At 42.0% G+C, this 15,486-nt stretch overlaps 1 protein-coding gene across 2 annotated transcripts in view; it reads right to left on the minus strand.

Moving 5' to 3' along the window:
- Positions 1 to 12,017, minus strand: part of SMPX (small muscle protein X-linked) — a 53,563-nt gene extending 41,546 nt beyond the window's left edge. Inside the window, exons 1-2 of one of the 2 annotated variants that reach the window (XM_019665985.1) lie at positions 11,763 to 12,016; positions 8,076 to 8,132 (exon numbers count right to left, since the gene is read on the minus strand). In XM_019665985.1, coding sequence (XP_019521530.1) covers positions 8,076 to 8,114 — 39 coding nt within the window. In that variant the 5' untranslated portion in view covers positions 8,115 to 8,132; positions 11,763 to 12,016. Of the gene's footprint in view, positions 1 to 8,075; positions 8,133 to 11,762 lie in introns of both variants that reach the window. The other variant, XM_019665986.1, reaches the window with a different exon arrangement.
- Positions 12,018 to 15,486: the final 3,469 nt, after the last annotated feature.

Here is a 15,486-nt window from a genome sequence, read left to right on the forward strand (position 1 = left end):
CCCGGGAAGAGCGCAATGATGGTGCCAACTTGGGCCAGTGAAGCAGCGTCCTCCACAACTAGACTGAAGAACAAAATGACAGCAACTTGTCTGTTCGCCTTCCCCTAATTCCCCAGCACTGTTCCCATCCCCCCAATTACCCAATAAAAATCTTTACAAAAAAAATATATTAAAAAAAAAAAAAAGAATGCTGCCCGGCAAGAATGTTCCTGCCATGTACACGTATGTTCAGCTCCTCCGCGACCACCTGTAAACCGCCCATTCTCACTTCTGAAATCTAATACCCCTGTTTCCTTTGTCCACGATATCATTTATACCCCATGTTGCCTCACTGTCTTTGGAATTTTCATGCTTATGTGAATTCCCCATCCACATATATTAAAATTTGATTTTCTCCTATTAATTGTCTCTGTTAATTTGATTATTAGTCCAGTTAGAACTTAGAAGATTGGAATAAAAGTATTGATTTTTTTTTCTTAGCCACCACACCGCTGACGCAGCAGATCCAGTGCATCACTTTCCCAAGCTATACATAATTTGTTACATCCTCGAAGTTGGGAATGGAAAAAATCTACTAGATCATCTTTTGCCAGAACAGGATACAGTTCCCTGATAATAGACCTATCTGATGTGAAATGAATACTACACTTGATCTCACCAGGTGAAGAAAAGCAGAGAGAATTCCCTGTAAGTTAATTCCACTACTCCCTTAATTATTTGTATTGTTCTGCTTGGCTCCAGGCTTTGAGCCCGAGGATTCTGGAAACAATATTCCCTCCACAGCCACTCCTGTACAACTTACAATGGAATGACATCTTCTTTCCCCAGTGGGTTGGTTCCTGATAGCTGCCAGCTACTGGGTACTGACAATCCCAACCCACTTTGCTTTCACCGGTCATTGTCCTCTTATCTCCCCCTCCCATTTGGTCCCCACTCCATCTCCTTTTAGTACTGAGGCTTTTGGAGTTTCCTCCCTTTGCGTATTTGTTTCAGATGACCCCCCCCACACACACACACACACACTGATTCTATCTTTCATTTTCAAAGGTGCCCAGCAGCTCCTGCCAGAATGTATAGCCTCCCCCATGCAGGGACAGAAGAAACCCTATGGTGTTGGCTGCATTATACAGTATTTCTTTATGCAGTATTCTAGTCTTACAGCCCTAGCTCTTCTCTGAATGGACCAGGATATGGCATTTTGAGACTCCTAGCATCTTTCAAAGACTTTCAGAAAGAGTGTGTTTTCTCAATAGCTGATTAGAAAATGAGATTCTTATTTGATATAATAACGTAAATTAAGAGACAGATACACACACACATACCAACTAAAGCATAGTCCAACCTAGTTTAAAATAAAATTTTATATCACTAGAATGCATAACTTCTTTGCCTTGAGGGATTCTTGAAATGTAGAATGGATCCAGAACACCCAAAACTTTCTGACTCAACTTGAGAAACTCCCACTCAGCCACTGTTCTTCACCCATGATGTTTCATACTAGGTTTTCTTTCTTACTTTTTTTTTCCCATCTGTTCTCAACACTTTTTGTTCTCTTCAATAATTTCCTGGATGACTCAACAGCAGTCTCGTCATCCAGGGAAAAGTAGACTTCAATAATGTACTTTACCAGGGCGACCAGTTAGCTCAAGTGGTTAGAATGTGGGCTCATAACACCAAGGTTGCCGGTTCAATCCCCATATGGGCCAGTGAGCTGTGCCCTCCACAACTAGACTGAAACAACTACTCAACTTGGAGTTGATGGGTCCTGGAAAAATACGCTGTTCTCCAATAAAAATGTCTTTAAAAAAAAAAAAAAGAATGGGGCTGGCCGAGTGGCGCATTGGTTAAGAGCTGGCTTGGGACGCCAGAGGGCCCCGGTTCGGATCCCACATATGAGGCCTAGTGACACTGCCCTCTACAGCTAAGATGCTGAACAACAGCTCAACCTGGAGCTGGGCTGCAGTGAGTTGCAGGTGATGGCATAGGCTGCAGCCCCTGTGGCAGTGGGTTGCCATGGGCTACCGTATGTGGCCAGCAGCCAGCGTGAGTGGCCAGCAGCCTCCGTGAGTGGCTGTCCAGAAGCCGGCGACTGATCTGCCTCATCCGGGAAGAGCGCAATGATGGTGCCAACTTGGGCCAGTGAAGCAACGTCCTCCACAACTAGACTGAAGAACAAAAAAGGATAGCAACTTGTCTGTTCCCCTTCCCCCCAATTCCCCAGCGCTGTTCCCTTCCCCCAATTCCCCAATAAAAATCTTTTTTAAAAAAAAGAATGTACTTTACAGCTATTAAGATAATGTGTACAATTGGTTGGTGGCAGATTATATTTCTGAAGTACTTGTGAATGTCAGCCTCAAAAACATAGCACCTTTTAGCCAGTCTATGACTGCTTGCCTCATGAGCAGCAAACATCACCAGCAGGAGGTAGCACTGAACCCCTAGAGTCAGACTGCTACATTCAGGTTCTGGCTATATTTTAAAGAATCCAACCTTGGAAATCATAAGCAATGTATTATACTGGCTTACCTAAGAAAGAAACAGTAGATCCATGGTCAAAGGAAAGGCCTTAACTCTACATTTTGGTACAAATTTAAATGAAATATTAAAGGAAGATATGTGTCATTATTATTCTTTTTAGCTTCAATCAATGTATTTGATTAACCGACCAACCATGGGTGGTGATAGTCTATTCCTTTGTACCAAGAGTTGTCTATATTGGGAATGTTTTTAAAATAGAAATCTTAGGGCCGGCCGGGCGGCTCAGTTGGTTAGAGCGTGTGCTCTGAACAAGGTTGCTGGTTCGACTCCCACATGGGATGGTGGGCTGTGCCCCCCCCCGCCCCATCCCACAACTAGATTGAAAGCAGCGACTGAACTTGGAGCTGAGCTTGCGCCCTAAGATTGAAGGACGACAACTTGACTTGGAGCTGATGGGTCCTGGAAAACCACAATGTTCCCCTTTCCCAATTCCCCAACACTGTTCCCTTCCCCAATTCCCCAATAAAATCTTTAAATAATAATAATAATAGAAATAAAATAATAAAATAAAATAGAAATCCTAGACAGGAAACACTTAGAGTCCCTAATACCTGTATGTAAATATTTTTGTCAGGCTATTTCTTCTGCCATGGAGACGTTTTTGCCCTGGGGAATGGAGAATGGAAGAGCAAAGATAACGGTTGGGGGAGGGAAAGAAGTACTGCAAGTTGGGGCATCGATATTCTGTTCTACACGTGGATTGGGTAACAACGGAAAACTTCCCACGGTAAGAAGCCACACACTCACGAATGACGCAGAGCTCATGTAATCATTCCTTTAAAACATATGATAACGGAGTTAGGTTTAGTTTCACAAGCAGCTTGATTAAGTCAGTTGAGCAGAGAGGTGGGAATTCAGTGGCCATGGTCATTTGTACTTTGAGACCATGTTTGTCATCGAGACACTTTGTAATTTTCTTCTTAGCCAACTTACATTTAAGATGACTTTAATCAGTATAGGCTTCCTCGTTGAAATACTGACACTCTTGCTGAATGTCACTGAGCTCTTTATAAAGGAGGACCCAGCATCTATAAAATGGCAATTGTCCCTCAAGTAGCCTTAGTACTTATGATTACCCTTTAGATGGTATGCACCAACTCCTCTATCCGCACCCTCTGTGCCAGGGTGGGGATGGTAAGTAATGAGGGTAGACAGTATTGCAAGGTGGTTGCAAACATGGGCTTTGGGATCACACACCTTGAGTCCTGACTCTTACTTAAAATCTGTGTGATCCCAGGTAAGTTCTTTCTCTTCTTCAAACCTTTCATTAAAATCTATGGAAATCCCATTGCACTGTGCCAAGTACACAGTAAGCCTTGAAGAAACTGGGACTATTATTGTCATCCGAATAATAAACCTTGGAAGTTACTCTCAAGAAGTTCATAGGCTATTAGGAGCTGGACAGAGGTTTAGAGGTCATTTACTGCAACACCCATCCTTTGCAGATCACGAGGACCAGGGGGTTGAAGTCACAGACCAGAGCTAAGACTAGGGCACAGGACTCTTTTCCATTCAACCATGAAGCTCTCAGACCTCATGGATGAGGACAAATAATATTCAGCTTACGCTGTGATCAACGGTAGAGAGAAAGGACCAGGGATGACCCAGAAAACATTAGCTCTGGGTGGGCTGGGGCCCTGGGGAGACCCATGGTAGTTTCCAAAGGGGCTGCGCTCAGGAGAAAGGGGGAGGACAGGCAGGTGCTGCCAGTGGTCAGTGTCACTTGGTCTCATTAGAGAGACTCACCAAGCAGATCGCTGAGGGGATTAGATTTCTCAGCAGCTCTAGCCTTTCCCACCACCTGTCACATCACATTCTTTCATCTGAAGGGATCAGACCCACTACGCCTAGTGTGCTGATGTTACCTTGGTTGCAACTTCATTCCTATCAACAGTGGGATTTAACATGCAGCCTGGAGAACACAGAGCCCGGGTCAGCAAACTACGGCCCATGGGCCAAATCCAACCTGCCACCTGCTTTTGTAAATAAAGTTTCATTGGCGTACAGCCACACTCATTCATTTATGTATTGCCTATGGCTGCTTTTGTGCCATAACAGCAGAGTTGAGTAGTTGGAACAGAGACTCAATGCTCCGCAAATCCTAAAATGTTTACTATCTGGTCCTTGACAGAAAAGGTTTGCCAACATCTGGTATAGAGCCTTATCAGCTGCTTAGGAGACAAAGGCCCTCTCCAGGCTATGGAAGGATCAACTGACTCCTTCAGGATATTTTTATGCCCCTGGGATAAATGAGATTTCATTAATACAACTGAAAAGCAAATGTAGACTTACACAGAATCCTCCTATAATTCCAAGTCCAGCTCTTCTTCAATGTAAATGAAAAAGCCATTGTCCATCTTCTCTAAGGGTGGGTCTAGTTCTGGCCGGCCTCTTATCCTGGGGCATAGAGGAGCTGGAACCAGTCGAAGGGAAAGTGAGGCCGTCCCATGCATTACATGGATAGTTACAAGGGTCATCTCTAGGAATTTGTGTGCTATAAACCAAGCAGTTGCCATACATTATTTTGTTTATTCATTATAACAATCCTGTTAAGTAGTGTGGTTGTCCCCACTTTACAGAAGGGTAAACTAAGGGTTAACTAAGGTCACAGTGTGGGGAGGCAGAGATTTGCAACCATTTGGCTCCTTGTTGTCTGATGCCCATAGGTCTAGGAATTCAACTACCTGGATGCCTGACTGTTAGGAGCATGGTTAACAGTAGCTAAGGTTTGTTCAATCCAGACAAAAATAGAGATCTAAGTCATTATTTCTAGAAGTTTACACTGCAAAATACTAACCTGCAAGATACTCATGAAACAAATCCAACATGTTTAGAAAACATTGCATACATTACCGCCTTCTTGGGAATGTATAAAGCCATTAGCAAGTTGTGGGCTCTGAGAAATCCTGCAGTAAAGATCCTATTCTTTGCTTAATGTAGTGTTTCCTAAACACTTTATCATGGAACCCTTTAATTAACAACATCTCATGAAACTATAATAGTATTCCATGAGACACGCTTTGGGAACTGTTGAACTAGATGATGATGATGATGATTGATGATAATGGCTAATAGTTATTAAGCAATTTCAATGAGCCAGGCACTGGCCTAAGCATTTACATGTATTAGTTCATTTAACCCTCACAGCAAACCTATGAGATCGGTACTCTTATTAATTCCCCACTTGACAGGTAAGGAAACCAAGGCACAAAGAGGACACACAACTTGCCCAAAGTGACACAGCTAGTAAGTCCTGGAGACTTATAAGCGCCTCAAACACAGTGATCAGTTATCAATTCATTTTGCGTAGCCTCCACTTAGCACAGTGCCTGGCACAAAGAATTGCGCCCAGGAAATGACAATTGAACTGAATTGGAGATAAGATCCTAAAAAAAGGAAAAGCAACTTGAGTGTGTTGAATAGAACATTTAAGATCTCAAGTGGTATTTACACATCCAGGGCACTCCGTCATCAATTGGGATTTCTATTTGTTCCAGATAAGACTGTAACCTAGGTAATGTTCCTACTAGAAGCCATTTTATATAGTGTAACCATTTTCATATTTTATTTAATGGACCCTACTTTAGGTTAATGCAGAGATGATAGGAAAATATCAGATAGTGCAGATCCAATTTAGCCACAAGAAATAATATTTCATTTGAAGGTGCATTAAATTAGGCTTTTTGTGTGGCATGAAAGGTATTGAAAGAGGCAATACCACACCCATAAGGAGTTACTGTATTGCCTTTGCTGGTAGAGTGGATGTTTTGTGTGTTTTTTTAATGCAGTATAAAACAGCTATTGATAATAGTGAATAGCAACTTTTTAAATATTATAGACCTAAAACTATATCAAGGTCAAAATTAATAGATAAAACACTGCTGAGTTTTCAGTGTAGATTTGAGGGAAGCGCTAAGGAAGAAAAATCAACATTCTCAGCTTTAAAAGGAAGAGAAGCAAAGGCAGTCTGAGATGACTAGGTTTTTGTGTCCTTCAAAATAAAAAGGAAATTTATGTTTAGCACTTCAGGAGCTTCAAATGCAGTGATTAAATGGTATTACTTCTCATCAGTTGAACATAATGCATTCCTGAATGATAATAATTATAATAATGGTTGACATTTAATGAGGGCTTACTATGCAGTTTTAACCACCTTGTAGGAATGTGAGTACTCATCTAGGAGGTGAGTACTACTATCCCCATTTTACAGATGTGGAAAGGGAGGCGGAGAGGTAAAAGCAGGTAAAGTCATTTTCCCATGATCCCACACCAATACAAAATGGATTTAGGGTTCAAACTCTAGTAATCTGGCTTCAGGTCCGTGCCATTAACAGCTGTGCTGGATAAAGAGAAGGTTCAAAGGCTCAAGGAAGGAAGCCCACAGGTCTGGGAGGCAAAATAAATTCCACTACCAATGTCAGGGTATGTCAGAGACTCACTAGTTGGACACCAGAGGGCCAAACGTGGCAATGTGGAGTTGAATTCTTTCCAATAGGCCCATCCTTGATGGTTTGTTCTATGACAGGTTTCCAGAGGTTGTTGTACATCTTGCCACTTAAGAAGCCCATCCATTTAAGACTATGCATTAGTCATGACAGGTAAAGATCTGTCCCTCCACCCACCTCCACCACCAGTGTGTGCTAGGATTTCTAACCCCACAACCTGGCCACACTCACAACCCTCCAAAATACCAGTCACTTGCCTATGAATATGTTTATGCCATAATGGTGCATCAGATGCAAAATATTCAGGAACTGCTGCATGCTCTGCAGTATTCAGAAAAGTCCAGGAAAAAAAGTGTTTAAAAGTTCCTTTAGAGAAAGCCCAGATGGCTCCACATTAATAGAAGGGAAAGATGGAATGTCACAATAAAGCACTGTGGCCAGTGTCCCAGTGTGGGAGCCATTTGAGAGTTAAACCCGGAGCCCTTAAGAAAAGTAACAAACTGAGTAAAAACAAATATTGAAAGTTATCTCCACAATTATATTGGTGTTCTAAAATGCCTGTGCCCCTCTCCCCTTTTTAAGTCAGTTGAAATAACCAAAGAATTTGTTTGCTAGGAGGACTTGATGAGACATAATAGCATATGTACTTTGAAAGATAATACAGAAGCCTTGGGAAGAACACTTGACAAGAAAAGGATATTATTTACAGAAAGATGTATTTTAAACAGGTGGCTGAACAAACTCAATTGGATGTAAAAATAGAAATTGAATTTTTTAATGACTATCAACGAGCATATAAAAAACTTACACATTAAAAAACATACACTACAGTTTTGTAAAAGATCATTTAATTCTCATTCATAAACTTTGTCTTACAATTCAGCACAATTAAACAAAAATAGGTTCTCCCTTCTGAGTTGTATCTTACCAGCCTTATATCCATCCTGTCTCAATTGTACCTTAAATGAGTCTTTCTTTTCTTCTTGAAGGTAATCATCAGTTAGGGGCAAACAATAGCAAAAGGCCTGATTTATTAAGCAAACAGGCTAGAAGTCACAGAGCTGATGTTAAAATACAAATATGCCTACTTACCTGGATGGCTCTGACATTGGAAACGGGCTGTTTCGACATATTCACGCGGTCTTATCCCTAAAAAACAAGTAAGAAACTGTTAGAGGTGGCGGCATTCAGATTCTCGGTCTTGATAAATTAGAACTTAACTCATGATTCAACTGGGCAGTCACCCCTTTCACTGGCCATATATTCTTTCAGTCTCAGTTTCCGAAGTTACTTAGCGACTCTCCTTCCTAATGCCTCAGGGAGAGGGAACACTAGAGCCCGGATAAATCATTCAGGAGGAGAAATGCTGAGATGCCTCGCCCCTGATGCTAATGATAGGCCGTCAGAAACTTGAAAGGCGCTATCATCTCCTTCCCTGCCCTCCTGCCCCCCTGCCAAGAGCCGTAAAGCAAAGAGGCTGTGGGAATAAAACACCTTTGTTTGGGGCCTCGGAAGCTTTCCGCTTGAAACTGAACTTTTGATCTGAATTAGTTGTTGCCAGGGCTGCGCAGTCAGTTCATTGAGAGTGCCTCCTCTCCGTTGAGCACTCAAAAGAAATGGCCAGTGCCTCGTTCTTACTACTGTGATGCTCTCTGCTCACTGTGTGAGTGTCTGTTCTGCCCAGAGACCTGGGTGACACTATGAGGAAGTAGGCCGCATCTCCCCACTGTGTGTCCAAAGTCGAGACTCTATAAACCAGGCAGCTGCCAAGCCTCATCTCTGTTCTTTTGCTTTTAATGAAACAGTCTCAGAAGGCAAATAGGACTTACGTGACCACGTCAGATCCCCAAGCTGTAGCAGTGCTTCCTTCCCAAAGGACTTTTGCTTTCTTTCAGCTTGTGAGACCTGACTTAGAATGCGGTGACCATAGTTTCCTGGGGCCAGGGGGCCAGGAAACTGCCTAGCTCTGTATCAGTGTTGTTATAGCTTGGTCTATTAAATGTCAACAGTACTGAGTAAAAAAGTTTAAAACTGAGTGAATTAAAAACATGCTGCTCTTTAAACCCAAACTATAAAATGGGTTGACTGACTTTCCTATATTGATTGGTGTTAAGTGTATGTGCTGACTGGTGAAGAAATGAACACAGAAAGCAGTGTTAGCGTTTGCTACACTTCCTGCGTAACCTGGACTCTGTCACACAACATCTCTAGGCCTATTTCCTCTTCCTTAAATTGTTCCTCCTTCACAGGTTGTGGTAAGAATCAAAATGACATCATGTTCCTGGAGATGCCTTGTGAGCTATAAAGCATGATACAAATACATATTGTTGTATTGTCATTGCCCATAGCTAGTGACTTTTTAGGACAACTGAATACTAATCTACAGCTTTAAGTACAGAGTAAGAATTGATGTAGCAATGCCCTCAACACTTTGGAGATAAAAGATCTCAGAACTCTGAAAACTTACTTTTGGGGGGAGATCTTTAGAGTCTTAGGCTCTATTATATGAAGTTAAACAATCACATAATTTTTTTTCAATCTCTATAATTAGTGTATACAATTATATAGTCTTTGGCGTCACATACATGAAAACAATGGACTTTTTGTTAAGTTTCACCTGAATGTTTTGGTAATATAGAGGTATAGCCTCCGTGCATAAGGGTCTAGGCAGAATTATTTTCAATATGGTTAAAAAATTGAAAATCAACAACAAATTGAACAATTAGGAATGCATTTTGCTCTGTGATGTTTCAAATAGGTTGCTATCTTTCCTGAAGCAGTGTCAAAGAGTCAATGAAGGATTTTAAATTTTTGGATTCAGGACACACAGCTCAATTTCAAAAGGAAAGCTTGGAAGTTTAATTCTTAATTGTTTCTATTCCTCAAAAGCTATTAGAAGTCATGCAAAGCAATAATTCACACAGGACTTTAAATATCTCAGCATATAGAACTCTTATGTGGGTACAACTAAAGATTAATTAATGTCACTTGGGAACTTTTAAAAATTTCTTCTACATTGATTCGAAATATGGGAATTAGGAATTTTGTTATGTTATAACAATAGCAGATTGAAAAAAATCAGGCAATGAATGTGTTATTTATGCTGCATTGATTTTTTTTTAATTAGGCTGATTTTGTTTTTGTACTGACTACTGCATTGCTTTGTATTTTGTGGATCTCTAAGCCTAACAGATGGATATTCCTTGGGCCTTGTCTCCTGTATAGCTTTGGTATAATCTCATTTGCGCACGAATTCCTTCTTAACATATATGTCAATCTGCGATAGAGACATCTCTCAAAAGTTGGTCAGATCCCAGCTCTCATTCTTTGCAAACAGGCTAGATAACATTTGTGTAAATCAGTTCTGTAGCCATTCCTACTGTCCTCATTATTCGCAGAGAAATCAGGGCAAAGCACACTGATGAATAAAAATAGACCGTGTTCCCTGGCTGTTTCCCTGGCCCTGCGCTCACCTCCGTTAGGGATGCAGAGTGTAGAATGCACCGTCTTTCTTTAGCAGCATGCCTCGTCCCAGCGGCCAAAAAACGAAAGCTGTACCTTAGACAGATGCACAACACCACTCACACTGGGGCCAGTGCTTTTCATCCAAAGAGGTACTCTTTAAAGCACTCTATTACTGTGTCTCTGGGTTCTGGCTACAATTTGGAAACACGGAAAGCTTGACAAGGCATATATTGATTGACGTTTACAAAGCCTATACTATAATGGAAATGCTTGCCAGTTTAGCACAGTTGAGTTTTTCTGGCAGTTCTGCAGTCACTGGGGACCTTTAATGGTCTGTATGCTGAGTCATGTACAATATACCTCTGCTGGTTTTTCACTGGGCAGCACCTAATATCTGACTTCTAAATAAGACTCTTTCACTTACTCAAATTTTGTCAACATTAACATCACTACTTTAATAAGAGGGGATTCTGAGAAAAATAAGTCAATATTTGCAGAGAAGGGGCTTTGTGTGTTCTTTTTAAAGGTCAATTAATTGGCTCACGCTCAATCGCAAAAGGAATTAACTACTGCTTTGCAGCTAAAAATAATTGCTGGGAAGGGTGTAGAAAGATGGTCAGCTGTCTGAACTAACTCCTTATTCACTCTGCCTGAAATATGCCGAGAGGGAAGAGGCACTCAGTGTCCCCATGTATCAGAACCTGGTGCCCTCTTCCTAGCTGGGTACGGGGGAAACTATGACTAAAGTGGGGCTTTCGAAACGGTGGGCCTGGAGTACTCATCGATCTATATATGTTGATAGAACTTTGTCATCGAGGCCAAGCCTGGCACTTGGGGAGAGGAGAAAGGCATTTTAAATTTGAACTAACAACTCTGGCAATATTTTACATTTAGGTAAACCAAAGAGCTAGCATTACAGCTTTTCTCTGCCCCAAATTCTCCTGATAATTTCTAGGCTTACAGCCCAAAACAGTCTGCAGCTGACCGACTGTAACCCTGGCCATAAGAATCAAAAGGACACAACATTCAGGGTCACAGTCATCATATCTGAACCGTGGAAATTTTCTTAATGTCACTATCAATACAAACTACTTTTAGTGCAATATTCTTCCAACCTCACACACACACACACACACACACACACAATTTATTAAAACAGAAGCAGCAACATCACCAATGAACAGTGAATTTACCAGGAAGCTACTACACCCACTGGTTACAAGCCTACAAAGTTATAAGTAGTCACTTCAAGTTAGGTATCAAGGAAATTTCCTTCAGAAAGCCCAGTTGCCCGAGCTGGGTCCTTCTGCTTACCTGCTTTGTGTATTTGTTTACTGCCTAAGGAAAGTCCCAGGCAGCCAGGTGCTAGAATACAAGGCTCCTCAGAAGGTGAAAGGGATGCCCGGTGTCCTCTGAGCTGCGATCTCAATTCCGATGCTTTGCATGTGGCTGAAATAGCTCAAGTGCTCCGTGCCTCACCCGGGATTGAGAGCTGCTCCCGGCTCCGGACTGGAGGGGAACTCGCTTTAAGGCTAAGTGTTAAAGAGAATTCCTGTCATAGCTCACAGTTGTTCTTCCTAAATATAGCGTTTGATACAAGCCATACACTGGCTGCCTCTGAAAGGCTTGACCGTGCTGAAAGCAGGGCTCAAATGTCAGCCGGAAGGTGGAATCTTACTGCCCTCCTAATCTTCCAGAACTTGCTGGCTGCATTTTCTCACGTATTCTGAGGGGGCAGAGTGAAGTTTGAAAAGTAGGAAAAGTTTCTATCTTTAGCTTTATTACCTGGAGGCCAGAAGATGAGGAGTGTTCAAGAAAAACAGGAGAGAGGCAGCATGGCATCCGAGCTTCCCAGCAGGGGCATAGACACCAATGTTTGAGTCCTCGCTTAGTCACTTAGGACCTGTTAAAGTGTTTTTTATAATCAGCACTGAATAAATGGTCACCACGTGATGATAATTATAATGTTATGTCGAACTGTAAGACATCACCCTTTTTGTAGGTCAAAAATGGTCACAGATCAACTGACTCATGTGGTTCTAGGGCCCAGAATCCTTCCTCTCTGCTCTACGGCCTCTACTGGTGGTAGTGACTTTGACCCCAGAGCACAGGAGACAACAGAATATAACAAAACAAAGAGGAACTATCCATTTTAAGTATGACAAAGGCTAGGACCAGGTATGAGGCAAAACACTTCTTAAACAGAACACGGCCAAATCCTAAAGCACATGCTCATTATTTGGGTTTTCGGTTTTGGGTTTTTTTTGGGGGGGGAAGGGTGTTGTGGCTTATTAGTTTTAACACTGATTTTTTTTTACTTCTTCAGTTTCTAAAATGATCTGTACATAGAACTTCCCTTTAGTAGAAGGATTAAACAGAGTGCGCACACTTATAATTCATCCCCTGGATGAACTTGACTGCACGTCTGAGTCCCTGGTTTCATAGTCAGCCTCTGAACCATCCCCTACTGGTCCCTCTGACCAGTTCTCTCCTTCGTTATGTGAGGAAAAGAAGCTCCAATTTGTATGAGCACCTGAAGTCCACTTTCTGTTCCCTGCAGCTGAGTGCGTTCCAAACGGAAGCAATTGGCAAGTTTTCAGGTGGGGGGAAAAAAAAGCTTTCTGGTAGCTTAGGATGTCAGCAGGTAATTGTGGTTCATCTCAGTTTGTGGTTCACCATTAAGTTCTATTCGTGTGCTGTTTAAAAGAAGTGTGTTTTTAAAATTCAGCTTAGACATCATGCTTCAAGATCGTATGGCATCAAAAGTGAGTCATTTATACACTGGGGAGGAAAATATAACGAGCACCTTAATATTTCCCCAGATGTTTGGCTACTCCTATGTGTTCAGAGCTCTTCACCAGACAATAGGGGACATCGCTCCATGGACGAACAATAATTAGCCATTTCTGACCCTTTGCTCTGCAGTCAGCCCATAAATGTCCTGACCTTCTAAATGCCAGCAATGCTCTATCCCCACAGTCACTGGGGAGAAAACAGAGAAAAAGCCTGTTTCTGCCCTCAGAGCTTACATTCAGCGGTGGCAGACAAAACTAAGTAAACACATAAACCAGATAATTATAAATCCTGTTAAGTGATATGAAAACACACAAACAAAAAAGCCTGAGGAAGAGAATAATGGAGGCATGGCAGGAGAAGCATCTCTCCAAGAAGAGCTGAGTTTGTAAGGGGGTCTGTGTGGCTGGAGGAGGAGGAACAGGGAGAACAGAGGCCACCTGACAGCCCACCTCAACTTTCTAAGGTCTTGAAGGGAAAATCAGGTGTGGAGAACAGGGAAGAGCTGAAAGTACTACCCAGCAGCGTTGAGGGTCCAGCCAAGGTTAGAAACCTCACTGCCTCAGAGATGGCTGTTCCAGCAACACGGTGACTGCTTTGCTGGGGTATCGGTTCTAAAGAACACATGTCTTCAGTTGGGTACCCCCAGAAGCAGATCGTGACATGAGGATTTGTATACAAGTGATTTATTAAGAAAGTGTTTCCAGGAAAAAACTGGGGAACAAAGGTGCAATTGCAAGTCCCGCAGAAGGTATCTTCTGTCTGATCCCACAGGGGAGCTCTGGAGTATAAATTACGCCATAAAGTTGTCCCAATCCAAGGAGAGGAGTGGGGCTGTCATACCCCCGCACCTGTCCGTCACTGGTTAAGGGTTGTCCGGGGGAACAAATTCCCAGGGCGTCTGGCTTTCCTTACTAGCCGGAAAGTCATGCTGCAGAGCACTAGGGCAGGCCTCCAAAAGAGAACTAAGGTGTTGGAAGCAAATGCCCATTGAAGCTAAGAGCGGACAACAAATAGAGAAAGGGGATCTGAGGGGATCTGGGCCGAGCTCAGTCATTATCTGCCCCAACACAGCTGCCCATTATGTCACACAGGCCTCAGCAAAGTTGTTCTCAATGGCATTGGCATCTTGATTCTAAATAGCCTAAGTTATTTGAAACAATCTTCCAAAGTTATATTAGTGCAATGTTGAGCACTTCTGTTTCTTATTAGTCACTTTCTAATGAGTGTTGAAATGGAGTATTTTTGCAGGGTTTTGGCAGCCTATAAATGTATTTAGAGTTACATTTTCCTGCATTGTCACATGAGACTTCTATAACCTGGCTCTTTTTCAAAAATGAGGTAACTCTAGTCCCCTTAGTGACACATGGTAGGTGGGGGAGGGTCCACCCCCAGGGTCTGAAGCAGTAACAGTAGCCACCTGGCACACGCACCAGAGATCTGGAATGTTACAGAAATATCACTGTGGCCTCGGTGGCCTTGAACAAAAAATTTTCCCGATTAGAATTTTACCCAAGGTCAGTATCTGTAAAACGGGAGAATCACAATTGCACCACACACTAAACAGAGCAGTTTCTCCAGTTTCCTTTCCCTCTTGCCCTGCAAGTTTTTTCATTTGTTTTTATTTTGTTGGGGTTTTTTTTTAACTAAACTAGATCTACGAACATAAATGCGACAATAAACTTATAAACAGCTGGGACCTCCTAGAGAGGAAGGAGGAATAAAATCCTAACGTAAAGCATGTCACAGAGGCAATGCTGTGAGTTCAGTGCACTCTCTCCTCTTCCAGGCACACAGGAGACTATATTTTTCAGGTTCACTCACAACTGGATCTGGGCCATGTGACTAAGTTCTGGCCAGTAGGATTGGGCCCAATTACTGTAAGCCACGTGCTACTCAAAGTGTGGTCCATGCACCAGTGCCCATTTGCAAACTATTTGTTACCAGTTCGCAATGAGCTAAAACAGAAATTTAAAAGTAAGCTATTAGGGACTTTTATAGCTATTTGACATTGCCACTACATGTAAGCAGAAATTCCTTGTTCTAGTAATTCATTTTATTTTATTTATTTTTTACTTAAATATTTTATAATTTTTATTTTTTAATTAGAGTTGAAATACAATATTTTATTGGTTTCAGGTATACAACACAGTAATCAGGCATTTATGTAACTTATGAAGTGGCCACCCCATTAAATCTAGTACCCATCTGACACCATACATAGCTATATTTTATTGCATTTTTA

Source organism: Hipposideros armiger, unplaced genomic scaffold (genome assembly GCF_001890085.2).
Source record: "Hipposideros armiger isolate ML-2016 unplaced genomic scaffold, ASM189008v1 scaffold_13, whole genome shotgun sequence".
NCBI lineage: Eukaryota > Metazoa > Chordata > Mammalia > Chiroptera > Hipposideridae > Hipposideros > Hipposideros armiger.